The sequence below is a fragment of the Mus pahari genome, chromosome 2 (genome assembly GCF_900095145.1).
Source record: "Mus pahari chromosome 2, PAHARI_EIJ_v1.1, whole genome shotgun sequence".
NCBI classification, from domain to species: Eukaryota; Metazoa; Chordata; class Mammalia; order Rodentia; family Muridae; genus Mus; species Mus pahari.
Genome location: NC_034591.1, coordinates 89,332,112 through 89,352,122, shown reverse-complemented (window position 1 = coordinate 89,352,122; position 20,011 = coordinate 89,332,112). Strand labels below are relative to the sequence as shown.

General features: G+C 39.7%; 1 protein-coding gene across 2 annotated transcripts in view; it reads left to right on the top strand.

Moving 5' to 3' along the window:
- Window positions 1–20,011, top strand: part of Rmnd5a (required for meiotic nuclear division 5 homolog A) — a 53,510-nt gene that overhangs the window by 19,131 nt on the left and 14,368 nt on the right. For both annotated transcript variants that reach the window (XM_021190445.2, XM_029534834.1), the window contains exons 3-4: window positions 12,219–12,353; window positions 13,768–13,868. In XM_021190445.2, the coding sequence (XP_021046104.1) occupies window positions 12,219–12,353; window positions 13,768–13,868 (236 nt within the window). The remainder of the gene's footprint in view (window positions 1–12,218; window positions 12,354–13,767; window positions 13,869–20,011) is intronic.

The following is a 20,011-nucleotide window of genomic DNA, read 5'->3' as shown; positions in this document are numbered from 1 at the left end:
TTCTTTTCTTTTCTTTTCTTTTCTTTTCTTTTCTTTTCTTTTCTTTTCTTTTCTTTTCTTTTCTTTTCTTTTCTTTTCTTTTCTTTTCTTTCTTTTCTTTTTTTTTGGCTTTCCGAGTCAGGGTTTCTCTATGTAGCCCTGGCTGTCCTGGAGCTCATTCTATAGACCAGACTGGCCTCCCAAGGGCTGGGATTAAAGGCGTGTGCCACCACCAGCCTGCAGTTTTTAATTTTCTACCTCCTATTTTTTAGAAATTGTATTTAGAAGGGAGAGTGGCTAAAATGAATAGTGGATAATGCTGAGATTTTTAAGCTTCTAAAATGCATGTTATAGTTAAAAGTAATACATGTTATTTATATGCTAGAAATCTTAACTAGTCTTGTAAAAAGTGCTAGGGTTTCTTACATAAAATAATAGAAAAAGTTCTGAGGCAAATAATCCTAAGTGTTCATGAAACTATAAAGGAAATATTGTTGTAGTTTGAGCTAATCTAAGGTTTGCAGAGTTAGTATCTTAAATATGACTTGGAATAATGTGTAAGATTCAAGAAGAAAAAAGCTATGAAGTGAGATTTTCTGTTAGGATAGAAAACAAAGAGCAACATGTGTTAAAGACTGAAGGACTGGCTTGTATAGGGAAGGTTCTTTTCCTGAAACTAGGAAAGATCAGGTTGATAAAGATGTAGAGATTATGAATTCCGTCCTGGATTTTATTGAGTAGGTGACCAAAAGGAACAAAGAAGGTAGTGAAAACTAGGGAGGATTAGCTTGGCATACGGGATGAAAGCAAGTGGTGTTAGGGTGAGAACAAGCACTGTCACTGCAGAGTTGGCTGAGCCGTGTGCTCTACATGCCTTATGTGTCCCGTGATGCTCGTGTGTTCTCATTTACATATGAGGAACTGAGGTGAGGAGATGTTAAACACCATACCCTCACTATTCAGCCTGGAGAACAGACCAAGGTTTGGGAAATGTTTTCAACTGAGATTTTGTTCTTAAACTTTACTTGAAAATAAGTGAGGTATGGCAAGGGTGATGTTGAGGTGAAATGGTGGTTTAAAAGTTTTAACTGTTGTTCCTCCTATAGGGTTGTAGACCCCTTTAGCTCCTTGGGTACTTTCTCTAGCTCCTTCATTAGGGGCCCTGTATTCCATCCAATAGATGAATATGAGCATCCACTTCTGTATTTGCCAGGCATTGGCATAGCCTCATAAGAGAGAGTTATGTCAGCAAAATCTTGCTGGCATATGCAAAGTGTCTGGGTTTGGTGGTTGTATATGGGATGGATCCCCGGGTGGAGCAGNCTCTGGATGGTCTTTCCTTCTGTCTCAGCTCCAAACTTTGTCTCTGTCACTCTTTCCATGGGTATTTTGTTCCCCAATTCTAAGAAGGAGTGAAGTATCTACACTTTGGTCTTCCTTCTTCTTGAGTTTCATGTGTTTTGCAAATTGTATCTTGGATATTATATGAACTAACCAGTACCCCCCAGAGCTGTGACTCTAGTTGCATATGTAGCAGAGGATGGACTAGTTGGCCAGCAATGGTAGGAGAGGCCCTTGGTCTTGCGAAGATCATATGCCCCAGTACAAGGGAGTGCCAGGGCCAGGAGGCGGGAGTGGGTGGGTTGGGGAGCAGGGCAGGGGGAGGGTATAGGGGGCTTAGGGGATAGCATTTGAAATATAAATGAAGAAAATATCTAATAAAAATGTCTTTAAAAAAGAGAATAACTTCAGTAACTGATTTCTTATCCTTTATTAATGAGGAAACATTTACTTTTGGAAGAATAAATAACCCAATGTTTGCTTGAGTTACTTACTGTTATTTAAAACATTATTCTGGTCCAGGGGAGGGGGCTACAAGCTCAGTGTCAGATGGCCTATTGAGCATAGGCACAGTTCAAAGTCAGTCCCAGTATGAAAACATGCATAACTAGATGCATATAATTATGAATATTCTCATTACTACAAAATTTCTAGTAATATGCCATTAATTATAGTTGAGGTTTTAGAGATATTGAAAATATCCATAATGATGAGGTGGGAGTGTAAAAAACAAAGCAGATAAATTTCAAAGGATAAGAGGATTTCAATTTATAAATAAGTCCTACTAATAACAAAAGAGATCCAGTTTTGAAAACAATATAAATTCTAAACAAAGAAATAAAATAGGTCAGGATTATAATAGAAGGGTCCTTTTAGTATTAATAAACAATGAAATTATGAGAAAAAAAAAGTTTAACTGTGTTGCCCGAACTGGTTTTCTGCCACTAGGTGGAGCAGCTACATTGGGGAAGCAAAATGCTGATCTTAAAGAATGGTAGTATCAAAAGTTAAGTAGCTAATAATTTTTTAAATAATTAAGGTAATTATTTGAAGTCAATGTCAGTATAACTGGTTTCAAGAATAGATAAAAGACAATGCAGCAGTTAGAGCTTGTGCTTAGCTTACAGCGATGGTTGAGATGAATTGGGTGAAGCTGAATACAAACTGACTTTAAAGTCAGTATGTGGTGAATGCATCCTTCTGTGGTAGAGACATGTTATTAAAAAGAGAAAAAAGGGCATTAAGAAGAGGAGATGATTGTCTCTGATTAAAAAGAAAAAGCTAGCTGGGCGGTGGTGGTACACGCCTTTAATCCCAGCACCTCGGAGGAGGCAGAGGCAGGCGGATTTCTGAGTTTGAGGCCAGCCTGGTCTACAGAGTGAGTTCCAGGACAGCCAGAGTTATACAGAGAAACCCTGTCTCGAAAAACAAGAAACCAAACATACAAAAAAAAAAAAAAACAAACAAAACAAACAAACAAGAAGAAAAAGCTAAATTGAGTTCTGAAAGTACAAATGTAATTTTTTTTTTTTTTTTGTTAGTGAAAGGGAGTTGGTAGCTGACATATAAAGAGAAAATGGTGATTAAAAGGCAAGGAAGGCATTCCCTAAGAATGAAATAAAACATGAAACTACTCTCCACACCAAATAACTAAGTGTAATATTAATTTTTTAAAAATGCAGTTTGACCTTATTTAGGTGTTGTAAAGTATAAAGTAGCTTGACCTTGGTGGTCAAGATGGAAGTTCTTTCTTTTGAAATTGCATGGTTTCAGTAGGAACCATTTCTTGTCTACTTGGGTCATAGTACTGTTCTGAGGGTGGACCTTTCCCAGCCAGATGTGTGCACTGTGCCCCAGATACTTTCCAGTGTTTCCCCAGGTGTGTGTGAGAGGTTGGGGTGGTTGTTTATTAGAGCCTTAGGGAAGGGAGTGAGCTGGCTAGTTTTTTGTCAGCTTGACCCAAGCTGTGGTCATCTGAGAGGAAGGAACTTCGATTTAGAAAATGCCTCCATAAGATCAAGCAGTAGGCAAGCCTGCTGGGCATTTTCTTAATGATTAATGGAGGAGGGACCAGCATATGGTGAGTGGCTGTGCCGGTTGAGCAAGCCATGCAGAGCAAGCGTCAGCTCCTGCCTTCCAGTTCCTGCCCTGTTGTGAGTTCCTGTCCTGACTGCCTTTGATGGCAAACTATGATGTGAAGATGTAAGCCAAATAAACCCTTTCCTTCCCTAAGTTGCTTTGGTCATGGTGTTCCCTAACAATATTAACCCTGATGAGAACAAGGAGTCTGGGAGTATATGAGGTAGGAAGGTGTCCTAGAAGTGGGGTAGTGGTTCTGGAAGGAGTCTGGTCTGAGGTGGGAGACAAAGCACAGGTGGCAAGAGAGGAGGGAGCGTCTCTGAAGCATTATCTCCCACCTACCACTGCTTAAAACCAGCTTGCTTGAGTAAAAAAGAACTTCTGCCTATCAGAACCCAGCATCCTAACAGCCAGGTGAATATAACAAGCACTGGTGTGGAACCACACTGCCTCTTCCCCACATAGCCTGAACACCATTTTCCAGAGAGCAGCTGAGTGGAGTTTTGCTTTCTCTGTCATCTGTTTTATATCTGCTCTAAGTTATAAGCCTTACTCTTTTTTTTTGTTTGTTTTTGTTTTTAGAATCCTGTTTCAAACTGAATGAAGCTACATTATTTAAATGGTAACCGTTTATTCAACTATAGTGCCAACCACAAAAGCAAGCCTAGTAGTCAGGGCTCATAGGATTAGGGCAGAAGATTCCTCTGGACTGGTGTATTCCCACTTCACCTGATCAGGAAGGAAGGAGATGAAATACTGGGCTTGATCCAGCACCTGTGGCACATTAGGCCAAAAGGCACAAAAAGACCTATACATTCAGTTGTGCAAATAAATCTGGGCTGTGACTAGATTCAAGTGGTGTGTGTACAGATTTATTACCACACCCAGTTTAAGTGATTTTGAATTAAGGAATTTGTTGTGTTCGTTTGTGTTTGTGAGACACGGTTTCTCTCTATAGCCTTAGCTATCCTGGAATTCACTCTGTAGACCTGACTAGCCTCAAACTCTGAGCCACTGCTGGGATTAAAGGTGGGTACCATCACCACTCGGTGAACTTGGTTGTTTTTTTTGTTGTTGTTGGTTTTTTTTATGTGCTTGTTTTATTTGCATTTTCTAATGGCTCAGCAGAAAAAAGTGCAAAGTGAGCAAGACTAGTGACCTGAGTTTGATCCCTAGAACTCATGGTGAAGGAGAGAACTGGATGTGCCGTGGTGAGAAACAGGTATCCGCCTGTTTTCGCAGTCACATCATGTTTCTAGTGGAGATTATCTTACATGTGGCTTCAGATCGGCAAGGACTGACTCACCTTTTGGAGGTTAAATATTTACTTTGGATGAGTATTGGTAGAACATTTTGTGTATTATTTACATCTTCTTGAGTAATGGTTTAATTTGAATCCCAACAATTGCAGTCCTAGGTATGATGTGAAAACTGAGGTTTATGTTAGAGCCAGAGAGCAGATGGGGAAAACTGATACTAAAACCTAGAGCTGAGATTTAAGGAACCTTCTCAAGTAGAATTCCCTGGGGGAAGTGATCTTTGGTGCCTTTGGAGCACCTGCAGTTGCACAAGAGTCTTTCTCCTTTCCTTGTGAAATGGAAAAATATGTTTGCCGTCTTTGGGAGAGTTAAGTCACTGGCATTGCTCTGCTCTGTCCTTGAGGGGAGAGGGAAGTGACAGACAGGTTGTGGAGCATGTTTATCTTTGTAAGTGTGAAGCCTGTGGTGTGGCTTAGTATGTCTTCATGTTTATAAAGTGAAAGCTTAGCGTGTAAACCAGTCTTTCTCATAACTTTTGTTTGTTTGTTTGTTTGTTTGTTTTTGTTTCTTTGAGACAGGGTTTCTCTGTGTAGCCCTGGCTGTCCTGGAACTCATTCTGTAGACCAGGCTGGCCTTGAACTCAGAAATCTGCTTGCCTCTGCCTCCCAAGTGCTGGGACTAAAGGCGTGCACCACCATGCCCGGCTTTCTCAACTTTGAATACCAAAGCAGAGGTGTGAGTATTGTACAGAGGAGATAGTAGGATGTCAAAAAAGATAGTGTTGGCATCTAGAGTCCACCTACGCTTCTGTTTCTGCTACACTACCAGGCTCATTTTCCAGCCATAGCTTGTGAAGGACTGCGGTCTAGCATATGCTAAGTACAGGTTTATTTCCTCATAGGTCTTGAACCTTAGCATCAGCTTTACAGGGTGTTGCCAGATTTTTCCCTTAGGGTTTATACCAGTTTACAATCCTGTTCGGCACACGTGGGACCGTGCTGTTCCCTCTGTTCTCATCACGTTTGCAATGGCCAGCTAGTAACCAGGTGGGTGTGAAATAGTGTCTGGTCAGACTCACCTTGCCTTTCCTGTGTTTTGAAGTGGAGCATCTTTTCACATGTGACCATTAGGGTGACTTCTTGTGAATTTCATGTTCTTTTGCCCATGGTTCCTCTTAGATTGGCTGTGTTTTCAGTTGAAGGTTGCGTCCATACTCTTTGTGAGTTGAGTATGAAGTAGTGATTTCTCCCAGTCCAGGTCTCCTTTCTCTGTTGAGTGTCCTTTGGAGTTTGCTCTGTCTTACTAACCCAGATTAACTAGATGTTGAGAAAGAACCAGTTCCTTATAGGTGCAACTAACCAATTGTTGGGTTCATATGCCAGTTTTCCTTAAGTAGATGGGAAGCTTAGAAATAACACTGAGAGCTGGCTCTTAGGAATCAAAGCAAATACTGTTTTACCATGGACTGCTCAGTAACTGTGATTCACAAATGCATTTAGGTGAGCAATAAAAACCACTCTTTAAACCTGCCTGGTTGTATTCATGAAGTGGTTAAAGAGATAGCATATATAGGTTGTAATTTAGTTCTCATGACTTCTCTACCCTTCAGTCTCTAGATTTAGTATGCTGTGGTTTTCTTTTTTCCAAGCTTTATTGTGTCCTGCATAAATGGACACACTTTGTTGTCTTTTTTTGGTTCTGTTGTTTGAATCCTTCCTCCCAGTGTAAGATCATCATGCCAGGCTTCTCTTTGCTTTATTGTTTGTTTTTCAAGACAGGGTTTCTCTGGGTAAACCTGGCTATCCTGGAACTCATTCTGTAGACCAGCAGGGCCTCAAACTCAGAGATTCGCCAGCATCAGCCTACCAAGTATTGGAATTAAAGGTATGTGCCACCATGCCTGGCATATTATTTGTTTTTAGTTTGCTGTGTAACACAGGCTGACACTGAACTCAGGATTCTCAGGCCTCTGCTTCCTAAATGATATGTAACTCTCATTGTTTTACAAATAGGAAAGGGAAAAGTCAAGCAGATGGTGCTAATAATAGAGAGGTGTTTCTTCACATAGTGCCTCTGCTGGTTTACAGTGTTGTTGATTTCCTGGGTAGCCATGTAAATGTGTTTGGTCACCTAGTAACAGAAGCTGGAAGCAATACCAGCTCTGATGCAACACTGAGTAAGAACCTGCAGTTACCGGGGCTGGTGAGATGGCTCAGTGGGTAAGAGCACCTGACTGCTCTTCCAAAGGTCCAGAGTTCAAATCCCAGCAACCACATGGTGGCTCATAACCATCATAACAAGATCTGACTCCCTCTTCTGGAGTGTCTGAAGAAAGCTACAGTGTATTTACATATAATAAATAAATAAATCTTTAAAAAAAAAACAAAACAAAAAAAACAAACAAACCTGCAGTTACCACAAAGGGAGTTGACTTGTATCCATCCCCTCAACATCCATTTATATTTTGGCTTTAATTTTTATTACGTGCAACCAGAACATAAACTGTAAAAGGGTTTCTTGTCTTCCTTAATTGTTTAACGTGAAAGAATAGATGGTTGAAGGGAGTTTAGAAATATGTATCCTTCTGTTTGAGACAGCAACTATGTTACTGTGATTAAAGATAATCCTACTGGAAAGGGTGTTCCATTTTTCTTACCTATGTAGTAGTAACCATAGAAGGCTTTAAGAAAGTGAAGATATGAAGGGCATCCTTGTAAAACTCCATACATACCACTGTTTAAATGCTAGACTTTTTTTTTAAAAAGATTTTATTTATTTATTATATGTAAGTACACTGTAGCTGTCTTCAGACACTCCAGAAGAGAGAGTCAGATCTCGTTAAGGATGGTTTGAGCCACCATGTGGTTGCTGGGATTTGAACTCTGCACCTTTGGTAGAGCAGTCGTGTGCTCTTACCTGCTGAGCCATCTCACCAGCCCAAATGCTAGACTTTTAAAAGGTTTCTCAATAAGCATTTTTTTTGGTATATATCTCAAGGAAATTAATAATCCAAAGAATTGTATTATTTGAGCAGATAGTGTTAGTGGTAACTGTTAGATTATTTTAAAAGCAGCTGTAGAGAAAGAAGGCAGAAGGAAAGAAAGGCTTGGTCTGACCTTAGGCAGTGTGATGGTTTCCATGTGCTTAGCCCAGAGAGTGGCACTGTTAGAAGTTGGAATACTGGGGCTGGTGAGATGGCTCAGCGGGTAAGAGCACCCAACTGCTCTTCCAAAGGTGCAGAGTTCAAATCCCAGCAACCACATGGTGGCTCACAACCATCCTTAACAAGATCTGACTCCCTCTTCTGGAGTGTCTGAAGACAGCTACAGTGTACTTACATATAATAAATAAATAAATCTTAAAAAAAAAAAGAGAGAGAGAGCGCTCTCTGCTCTCCTAGAGGTCCAGAGTTCAATTCCCAGCAACCATATGGTGGCTCACAACAATAGCGCATATATATATATATATATATATATATATATATATATATATATACTATTTAGAAAAAAAAAAAAAGAAGTTGGAATACTCCTACTGTTGGAGTAGGTATGGCTTTGTTGGAGTAGGTGTGTCACTGTGGATGTGGGCTTTAAGATCCTCATCCTAGCTACCTGGAAGCCAGTATTCTGCTAGCAGCCTTCAAGTGAAGATGTAGAATTCTCAGCTCCTCCTGCACCATGCCTGCCAGGATGGTGCCATACTCCTGCCTTGAAGATAATGGACTGAACCTCTGAACCTGTAAGCCAGCCCCAATTAAATGTTGTCTTTATAAGAGTTGCCTTGGTCATGGTGTCTGTTCACAGCAGTAAAACCCTAAGACATATCTATTTACCTCAAGGGGGCATCTTTATTACCCACATATTTGTATGACCAGAATGCCTACAGAGGAAGATGGGATGTGGAAATGACTTCCATAGTCCTCAGGAGAAGCTGGGAGGTATAGTCCTTCCGCAGGAAACTACCAGTAACTATTACAATTCTGATAGTATATTAGTTATGGTGTCTGTATGCGCAGTCTCTGCACTTGTAAGGAAGGCAGGGTGTCAAGAGTTCAAGATAATTTTTTATTACATAGTGTTTGAGGCCACCTTAGGCTACATAAAACCCTGTTTCCAAAACCAAGCAAACTGATAATATATATTAACGAGTAGAAATGTCTTTGAAAGCATTTTTTATTTTCCGTGGTTGTTTTCTTTCTTTCCTAACAAATTAAATAGCTGCTGACAAGTTTGTAGGCTGGTTGATAAGATTGAGAAGTAATTATTAGACAAGCCATTTCCACCTAGGGCTATGTTTATTCACAAACCAGTGAGGGGGGTGTAACTCAGTCAGGTGGATATTGCTTATTACATATGCTTAGGCATGTGGAGAATTACAGGCAGATTCTGAGTTTGCAGTGAATCACATCATTAGATACCCATTATTTATTTGTTTGAATGGTCTCTTGGGTATAAAATAGCCCCAGTGTACTGTGGGTTTCTAGTTGAGTCCAGAAGAAAAGCAAAATATCACCAGTCCAGTTTTCTGGTTGTTAAAGACAGCACACAAAATGTAAATTGCTTTTTAAAAAAGTGTCAGTGAGGTGCCATGAATCAACTGTGAAATGTAGAATATCTGGTAAGTAGAAGTGAAACTCAAGACGTTTATAGGTGATTGTACTTCATTAGTGCCATGGACCAGTCAGTTCGTGTATGCGTCATTTTAGCATTAGGTTATTTGTGTTTTTTTCACTGGTTAGGGTCTAGTTCAAGAGATTGGATAAGAATGATGAAATAGGGCTCTTGAGCCCCGACTCCTGGTGGAGGAGCTTTTGACAGTTGATGACTGCTGGAGAAGGGGAGTAATTCTTCACTGTTAAGTTACCCATGCTACAGTAAATGACACTCTGGTTGTGTTTAAGTAAGTAACCCCAGTTAAACTCCTGAGTCAGTGTAAGAAAAAAGACATTAAAGTAGGGGGTTCTTACTAGGAAGAAGTGGTCTAGAAGTACCAGTCAGGCAGTAAATGGGGAATGAATATGATTCAGCTATATTATATACATCTATGGAATTGTCAAAGAGTAAATAAAAATTGAAAATGAAAAAGTCTCTTTAATTAAAATTAAGACATAATAATATTGGAGTTTTGGCTTTCATTTTGCCTGAGTGAATTCAGATTTTGATGTTTACCTTAGCTTCTGCAAGGACACCTAAAACCAGGAAAGATTACTATGGAAAAATGTGCTCAATTTTGGACAAGAACACTTTTTTTGGTTTGCTGTTTTAGGTTACTTATAGGCTATATTCTATAAACTAGTATCCTATTGGTTAGGCTAGTTAAGCAAAGGTTCCCAGAAATTGTAATTTGGGTATATCCAGATAATCTTGTTTCATTGATTTGTGTAGTTTTAAAAAATTAAACAGTAGAGACTTTTTTATGAACAGCAAAGAAGGCAAAATGAACTAGATAGAAAACCTGAGACCATGGTACAGATTTGCTCTTTCTTCACTCTTTTGTTGTTGTTTGTTTGGTTGGTTTGTTTTGTTTTTGAGACAGGGTTTTTGTGTGTGTGTGTGTGTGTGTGTGTGTGTGTGTGTGTGTGTGTGTGTGGCCCTGGCTATTCTGAACCTAGCTCTGTAGACCAGGCTGGCCTCCAATTCACCTGCATCAGTGCTGGGATTAAAGGCATGTGCCAACTTCACCCGACTTCTTTTTTTAGTTTCGATGTAAATTTGCCAAAACAAAACCTTCTTTGTCTGAGAATGCTTACTTCATTTTTCTTTCTGAAGGGTATTTTTATTAGATATATAATTCTGGAATCCAGATTTTTCTTGGGGGGGGGGTGGTGGCAGGGTACTATGCTCTCCTTTTAACTCCATAGTTTCTGTTGCAAGATCTATAATCATTGAAACCATAGTCCCTCTGTAGGTAACAGGCCATTTTTCTTTTCTTTTAAGCCTACACACATGTGCACACATGCACACTTCCACTTGGCAACTTTAGGTATTCTTGTTCCTGCTGTGTACGTATGTCAAGCTAGCTGGCCTGTGAACTTGTGGAGATTCTCCTGTTTCTGCCTCCTGCCTTGCTTGCTGTAGGAGCTCTGGGATTGCAATGTGTGCATGTATTGAGCTTTACATGGGTGCTTGGGATCTGAACTAGCCTTAGCTCAGCTGAACCATCATCTCTTTAGTCCGACAGGCCATTTTTTCCTCAGCTGGTTGCCTTGGGCTTTGGTTCAATTTTGTTTTGTTTAGATGTTAACATTTTGATGCTTTCAAGTGGGATTTCTTGTCCTTTTTGGAAGCTTCCTGTTTTCTTGTATCTAAGTGTATTTCTCTGGCAATTCTTTTTCCTATCCTTTGGTTCTTTGGTGCCACATACTATACCTTGTTCTTTGCCCATTTGTTGAGGATCTGCTCATTTGTGTTTTGTTTTCCTTTGCATCCTGTTTTTCTGTTTTCTGTGTAATGTATGCTGGCTTCTTGCACTGCCACTTTGTTCCTGCTTTTCTGTCTCTAGTGCGTTTACTTCGGGTACTGTGTCTTCTCTAATTCCTTACTCTGTGTCCTTGATGTTTCAAGAGTGTTTGCCTTCTGGGGCCCCGAGATTGGGTTCAGCCAGCAAGACTGCTTCAGAATTTGACAATTTGAGTTCTGTCCCTAGAACTCATGTGGTAGAAAGAGAGAACAACAATAATGTTTCTAAAAAGTGTGTTTGCCCTTTTGGGGGAACATTTTTGTAATAGCTTGGAAGTCTTGGGTTCCAGCATTTGCCATTTTGGCCTTGGTGCTTGTCACTTCCTCTTCCATACACTGTGAACTGTACGCAGTTCCTTGTTTGCTAAACAAACCTGAGCTTCCCTCTGACGAGCGGATGCCCAGCATCTGTGGGTGGCAGTTTCGGTGTGGTCCACAGTTGTCTTGATTGTACTTCTGAGTAGCCAGTCTACTTTATTTCAATTTTCAAAGTCTAAAGTGTGCTCTGTGGGCTCAAAACTAGTATCCATAGCTCAGATGTAGGCCGAGTAATAGAAACCACCCCTTTCATCACCTGTCTGATCAGTCTCAGCCTCAGAACTGCAGTTAGTGGGCTGTGCCATGTAGCAGTCCTATGTTGATTGAGGTAGGGGTGTGTGTGTGTGTGTGTGTGTATGTGTATGTGTGTGTGTATGTATGTATGTGTTTTCTGTCCTTCACATTCTAAACAGTGCAGCATTAAGCATGCTTTTAACAGCTTATTATAGTATACTTCTGAAAATATTGCTATAATATAATGCTCGGAAATTGGCTTATTGATCTTGGTTTCACAGAAGTCAGTGTTAAATCTATGTTTTCCTAGAGTGCTTCCCAATTTTTTTTTTTTAAATTCATGTTTATTCCATCAGTAATCCCCAAGAGTGAAAAGATTTAAAAGAAGCAATGGGAAAATCCTTGCCTATGATTGTGCAGATGAATTGAATTGGGTACTTTCTGATAACACCAAAGTAAGATGTAGACCTTTCTATAAGATGTTTCCTTCTCTCAGGTGAGGTTGAAAAAGGAAGTCATCTATACACGATTCTTGTCCTTTTTCCCCCAGAATTTTGATTCTGACATTAGCAGTGTGGGAATAGATGGCTGCTGGCAGGCAGACAGCCAGAGGCTTCTCAATGAGGTCATGGTGGAACACTTCTTCCGACAAGGAATGCTGGATGTAGCTGAGGAGCTCTGCCAGGTAAGCAGACGCCTGTGAGGCATAGGGAAAACAACAAGACAGCTGGTGGAGTTAGCAGTGTCTGCAGATGGGACTTGGGTGTACCTTAAACTGTAGCTAGAGTTGTAATATTTTAATTATCATGGATGAGTCATTTAGCTAGGAAAAATTTTAAGTTCTTACAAATTATAATGCTATAATTTAGTATCTGAATTGCCCTTAAGAAATTACACTCAGAGTTTAATATCCAAATTGTTGTTTTTTTATACTGAGTCTGTTAGGTTGATTCCTTGCCATGAGTCAAAGTATGGAAAGTAGTACTACTTTTCCTGGGGTCCAGGCTCCTGTTTCAGCCGCCCCAGTGCTACACTTACTGGCATGCACCATTCACTCTGGCTCCTTTTTTTCTTCCTGTGATATGGAATGTTAATATAGCAGAAAAGAGGAAAAAAACAAAAATATTAATGTTTGCTTTTCTGATATAGTAGATCTATATCAAACGAAATTTCAGGCTAAAATTTACGTCGGGTGGGCATTGCCCGTCGTATTTCTTTTACACAGGAACACCATGTATTCATGATAGTAGTAGCTGCTGTGTATTATGTGTTTTCCTCCAGGCCACACCCTGCTTTTCCTTTCTACTACGTTGTGAGATAGGAGTTATTGTTGCTGTTCCACACACAAGATGCATACCCAAGGAATGTACCCAGGGCCATTCATTGAGCCTGTGTGAAGAACGGGGGATTTGGTCCCTTTTCATTTCTCCAGACTCTATTCTGTTGCATTTTGTTGTTGTTGTTTTTGTTGTTATTTTTTTTAAAAAATGAAGAACTCAAAAGATAAAATAATTTAGAGGGCATCATAAACCAATCTATAATCTAAGTCTTTTCTGTTTGAAACAGTTTAAATCAATGGTATGTGGGTCTTGCTTTGTACCTTTTGAGGTGTGTGTTCATACAGACCTCACAGTAAATTGTGTCTTTGAAGATTAGTTTGTTTTCAAGTAACAGACTCAAGATAGCAGCTTAAACAAAGTTTGTTTTTTTTTGTTATAGAAAGGAAAGGTAGTATGAGAGGCTAGTAGCATCTGTCCCGGGAAGTTCTTAGACACTCCTTGTGGCTCTGCAGTTAGTTTCCAGTGAGTCCTCCTCTCCTTGTGGTCAGACCTCCAGCTGCACCTTACATTCCAGGAAAGAGTATGTGTTTGCATTGCATTGGCCTGAATGTGCAGAATCACACCCAGCTGGTATCCATGGCTGGTGCTCAGCTCAGATTTGACAGTAACATAAAGGTGGGACAGCCTCTGTTTCTGCCCCAAAAGTATATGCTAAAAGAAAATTACCTTTGGCAGCCCTGTATTTTATAATCTAGATCAGCTTGTTCCACTGTGCATGAATATGCTAACAGGTTTTGTTTGTTTGTTTTTCCCTTCCAGGAATCTGGTCTGTCTGTAGACCCAAGTCAGAAAGAACCATTTGTGGAGTTAAATCGAATATTAGAAGCATTAAAAGTCAGAGTTCTAAGGCCTGCTCTCGAGTAAGTTACTCTTTCTTTTAGGTACCGTGAGGGGACTCCTTAAGAAAACTTATTTGTGGGGGCTGGTGAGATGGCTCAGTGGGTAAGAGCACCTGACTGCTCTTCCGAAGGTCCTGAGTTCAAATCCCAGCAACCACATGGTGGCTCATAACCATCCGTAACAAGATCTGACGCCCTCTTCTGGAGTGTCTGAAGACAACTACAGTGTACTACATAAAATAAATAAATCTTTAAAAAAAAAATTAAAAAAAAAAAAAGAAAACTTATTTGTAAAACACAGAGAGATATTTAGATAGGTCTGTCTTACCTAGGGTAGACTAATGAGGGATGTCTTTAAACCAAGTGAAATACAGCTATATAAGAGCAGGGGCAGCCTTTTTAACATAACAGTTGATCATGTTTCCAGAAGAGAAATCGGTTTACGTATCTGTGCACAACACCTCTTTGGGTAGACCAGTATTAAAGCTGAAGCATTATTGTTTTGGCAATCTTTACATGATATTTGAGCGTCTATAATGTGTTGAGGGTTGTGCTGTCATTCTGAAAGTTGGTTATGGAAACTAAGTGATATTCATGAACAGAGCAAAAATTCTGTATGAAAGATATGTGTGAGTGTGTGAGAGGGGGGAGGGGAGGGAAGAGGAGATGAGAGAGAAGAGTGTGTGTTAGGAGTCAAAGATAAGAGAGTTCATGGTGCTATGGATTGGACCCAGAGTGGTGCACAAGTGAATAACTGGATTTTGATGATTTTTTTGTGAACATGCCATTTACTTGAGTTACCCAGAATATACCTGAGTAATTGCTGTTAGAACAAGGTTGGTGTGTAGATTAAAGAAGATTGGCCACTACAGACTTATATGTTTGTAGAATAGGGGTGTGTTGTTGGGGGAATTGTGGGCCTTTTTGGAGGAGGTATGTCATTGGCAGTGGTCTTTACGGTTTCAATAGCCCACACCATTCCCAGAAAAAAAAACTCAGCTTCTCCTCCAGCACCATGCCAGCCAGCCCTTGCCCCCTTGCTGTCTGCCCCCTGCCATGATGGTCATGAATTTACCCTCTGAAGCTGTAAACAAGCTTCCAATTATGCTTTATTTTAAAAGTTGCCTTTGTCTTGATGTCTCTTCAACAGCAGAAGAATCACTAAATAAGACAGTTAGGCCAAATAATAATTATTTTAGGTTTTACAGGATAATGAGATTTTTGTCACATTTTCTTAATTTAAATGTAATTTAAATGGGGGGGGGTTGTGGGTTCTTTTAGAGGAGGTATGTCACTGGAAGTGGTCTTAAAGTTTCAAAAGCTTACATCATTTCTAGTTGTGGATCAGATAACTCTCAGCTTCTGCTCCAGCGCATGCCTGGCACTGTAAAATAGTTGGTCATGGTATGTGTTACACAAAATAGGGAGCAAGTTATTTGTTTATCTAATGCCAGAGACTCTAAATCAATTCTAAAACTTTTAGTGTGGCAATTACTAGGATATTTATAGTAAATCACATGAAATGGAGATAAAGAACAAGATAACGAAAGGTAACATGCTGGTGTTTTAAAACTTGGAATATTTGAAATCAGTATTAATGATTGGAAATAACTGGTGGGGTTTGAATTTTGTGTTTAGGGTAGAGGTTAACTCTTGATCAGCTTCTTTTTAAATTGTATATTTCTAGAACTAGCCAAGATGAACAGAGGGTTCTTATGTTAATGTGTATGTTACAAGATTTTTGTATAAACTAAAAATATGAATGATCTGTTTAGAGCTATATCTCTCTAACTGTGTGTCTTTGTAAAAGGAGTGTGTTACCTTTGTATACTGTATGTTGACTGTTCTACATTGTGAGTGTGTCTGTGTGTGTGTATGCACGTGCATGCACTTGTGAACACATTTAACTTGCAAAATTTTGAACTGCCTGCTTATACTGGGATGGACAAAACTTTTTCTTCTAAAGTGGCTGCTTAGTATTTTGTTTGAGGTTATACATGAGTTTTACTTAATATTTTGATTCTGGGGGGAATGTCTTAAGGCTCACTATGGATGGTATATCTGACCATCTTAGAACATAAAACGAGGGGCTGGAGAGATGGCTCAATGAGTAAGAGCACTGACTGCTCTCTCGAAGGTCTGGAGTTCAAATTCCAGCAACCACATGGTGGCTCACAACCACTGGTAATGAGATCTGTCGCCCTCTTCTGGAGTGTCTGAAGACAGCTACAGTGTACTTACATATAATAAATAAATAAATCTTTAAAAAAAAAAAAAAAAACATAAAATGATTTCCTGGGACCTACAAGAGCAATCCTTTCTTGCCTCCTAGTGAAAAGCCCTCCACTATACAACTTGAGGGACCAAAAATAAGTAAATGGTATAAGAAGGAAAAGAGGAAAGTAAAGGTTGCAGAATTTTTTACCTAAGAGAGAGAAATGTTGCCTTGGTTTATGCTGCAGAAGGGTTTTAATGGACAGGCTATCAACACTACCAGGCAGGCTGCTGGGCCAGAAGGAAGGAGTACAAAGAAAAGACAGAAGGGTAGGTATGAGACTGCCCTCCTGCTTTCACGGAATAATGTTTGTCTGATGATCTTATGGCTAAGAACCCTTGTCAAATGTAAGAGAGGCTGTATGTATCAGGAATGAGTAAAACAACGCAGCTGCTGAGCAGGTTTGAATTACAAACTGAGGGTGCATTGATTACATTGTTCTGGATGAGGCTGCAAAGATGGTTTAGAGGGCTCACGGGTTGCTTTTTCAGAGGACCGGGGTTCAATTCTTGACACCCACACGGTGACTGTCTTAGAGTTTCATTGCTTTGAAGAAATACCATGACCATGGCAACTCTTTTAGGACAACATTGGCTTACTTACACATTCAGAGGTTCAGTCTGTTATTCTTATGGTAGGAAGCATGGCAGCTTTTAGGCAGTCATGACGCTGGAGGGGCTGAGAGTTCTACCTCTTGTTCCAAAGGCAGCCAGAAGAAGACTGATTTCCAGGCAGCTAGGATGAGGGTCTTAAAGCCCACTCCCACGGCGACACATTCTTCTGAGAAGGCCACACCTCCTAATAGTGCCACTCCTTGGGCCAAGCATATTCAAACCACCACGGTGACCCACAACCATCTGTAACTCTTGTCCAGGGGATTTGATACCCTCTTCTGGCCTCTTTAGGTCTCAGGCATGTACATGGTTATTACATACAGGCAAAACATCTAAACACTTTTTTTTTTTTTTGAAGAGTTTCTGGTGTTTGTTTCTTGTTCTTCAGTGCACAGCTTCTCACAGGTGTGTAGCCCTTCATTTCAGGCAGCTCTCAGTAACCACAGACAGTAGAAGAAACGGCTCTCCTGGGGAGACACGAGAAGGGCATCCAAGATCGAGCAAGTTGAATTTTCCCCCTAGAGTTTGACTCTCTTCTTTTTTTTTTTTTTTACCCAATTAATTGGCCTTAATTCTGAGAAGACAATTTAAAAAAAAAGGAAAGTGATCCATTTAAAACTAATTCTCTGTATACGCTAAGTGAGAAAGAACACTTCAATTAAAGAGAAGCTAATTAAAATGAGTATCGGGTATGTGCACACACCTATAATCTTAGCTTTTGGAAGATGGAGGCAAGATGATCAGGAATTCAAGGTCATTGTCTGGTACATAGGAAGTTAAGGCCAATCTGAGCTTCCTGTCTCAGAAAAGAGATACCAGGTGTCAGGGTTAAGGGAAAGGATTCGATAGAGAGACTGGAAGGAAAAACAAAAAAAGAGAAGATAGTTGGGGTGATAACATCTTTTTCTGTTTTAAATTTACTGCTGGTGGAAGGCTATAGGAAGATCCAAGCCTGTTCCTCAGGAAAAGATTATGCATTATCCAACTCTCCTACTGAGGGTTCAGCAGCAGTGGAACAAAGTCAGCCTATATATCTGAGAACCTCAAGTAAAGTTGAATATGTGTGTTTTATGTTTTGTTTTCATCTTTTCTGTTCTCATGAGATATGGTCTTAGGTAGCTTAGGTTGGCCTTGACTTTCTGATTATCCTTCTACCTGGACCTCACAAGTGTTGGAGCCAGCGGCCAGCTTGTCTGTGGAGCACCACAGTCCTCCCTGCTTTCCTCTTCTCCCCTGTTCTTTTTTGAAACAAAATTTCACTAATGCTATGTTGCACATGCTGATATTAGCCCTTAGTGCTGGATTACAGGCATGTACCATCATATATGACTATGACACTTTTGAGAAAAAAATAGTTAATGGTTGTGTGTGTGTGTGTGTGTGTAACTTGCAGGAGTTTGTTCTTTTCCCCTTTCCCCCATGTGTACCTTGGAAATTTAATTCAGATTGTCATTCCTGTGGCAACTGTCCTTGTCCATTAATTAATCTTACTCCTGTATATGGTTTCTTAAACAGCTAACAAAAAGGACAGGCTGGAGAGATGGCTTAGTAGTAAAGAACACTTTGAAAGGTCCCAAGTTCAATTCCCAGCATACACAGTGAGTGGCTCACAACCATCTGTAACTTCAGTTTCAGGAATCTGACACTCGTCTAAATTCTACACAGATATGTACGTACATGGGCATGCTTTAAAAAATAATAAAAAATATCTTTTTAAAAAAAATCAAAGGCACATCATCTCTGAGATGAAGAAACCATTAGTATTTCTAATGATGGAATTAGCCAGTAACCAAGTTCACTATTTGGAATACCAGCCCCCCATTTGTGAAAAAGAAATTATATACTATATTTTAATCATATTTTTCTCTCTTCCAATTTCTACAAGATCCTCACAGCCTCCCTACCTATGTATTGTGTTCTTTTTTTCCTCTCTTTCAAAAACGAAATAAGGTAAACAACAACAACAAAAACAAGAACACAGAAAGCACAAAACCACAAAAAGGAAAATCTAAATAAATGAGCAAATGACCAATAAAACAAAAAAACAAAAGTTAACATTGAGTTCATTTTGTGTTGGCTAACTACATCTGGGCATGGGGCTTCTACCCCACTGTCTACACATTGTCCAGTTGTGTGTCTTTGCTACTGAAAGCTACTGAAAACAATCCAAAATAGATTTCCAGCTACAGAAAGAATTTCTCTGATGTGAGTTCAGGTGAGGCAGTGATCTCTGAATCTAGGAGTCATTTTAATGCTATGTTTTTGTAGCAGTGTAGGACTCTGATTCTTGGCCATTTTAGCAGTGTCAGATACAGTTTCCATCTCGTGGAGTGGGCCTTATATATAATCAGAAAATGGTTGGTTGCACCCATAACATTTATGTTGTTATTGCACCCAGTATATTTATCTTACAGGCAGATCACTGTTTTAGGTCTTAGGGTTTGTAGCGAGTGATATTAATAATGACTTTTTCTCAAGTAACATGTAGAGTACCTTCTAGTACCGTGACCGCTGGTTAGCAGGGGTGAAGCTTCTAGTAGGGCACAAGTTCACTTCTCTGTGTTGGAGAACATAAGTAAATATTTTCTACAATAGAGCCTTATTATCAGGTTGTGAAGAATAAACAATAACTTGGCAATAGTCTGTGATGGCTTGGAGTTTTGGTAGATCCCCTTTGAAGTAACTCATTTCTGGAACTGTAGGAAGATCTAGTTGAGACATTGTCTCCCCTATTATTTGGTGACTCCATTTGGATTCCTTTCATTTATGTTAGGAAGTTTCTACAATAGTAGGTTTACATATGATTTTTCAAATGGCCTTTAGTGTTGGTTGTCCCTACCCAAATTCTCTCTTTTACCCCTTTCTCCCTCCCCCACTATTTAATGTTCCTATTCTGGTTTCCCCTGTCCATCATACTATATTCTATACTATATTCTATTACCCCTTTCCATTGGAGATCCTCTCTGGCCCCTTAGTATGTACTTAAAATTTTGTGATTATTTCCAGATTAAAAGGTCAAATTATTCCTTGTTCAACTGCGAACACAAACAGTAAATTTAGCAGGGCGTGTTCTTGCCCAGAGACACTCCCTTACTCTCTTTATCTCCTGAACACAGGATTCAGGTCCATTTCACTTCTCGGTGCCCCTTTATTATTATTTGAACCATATACTTCATATTTTTAAGCTTGTTTATTTTAAGCTTGCTGTGCCTGATCAGAGTGCATGAGACTAAACCGGAGAACAAAAGTCTCTTCTGGGCTTTTTTGAGACTTGC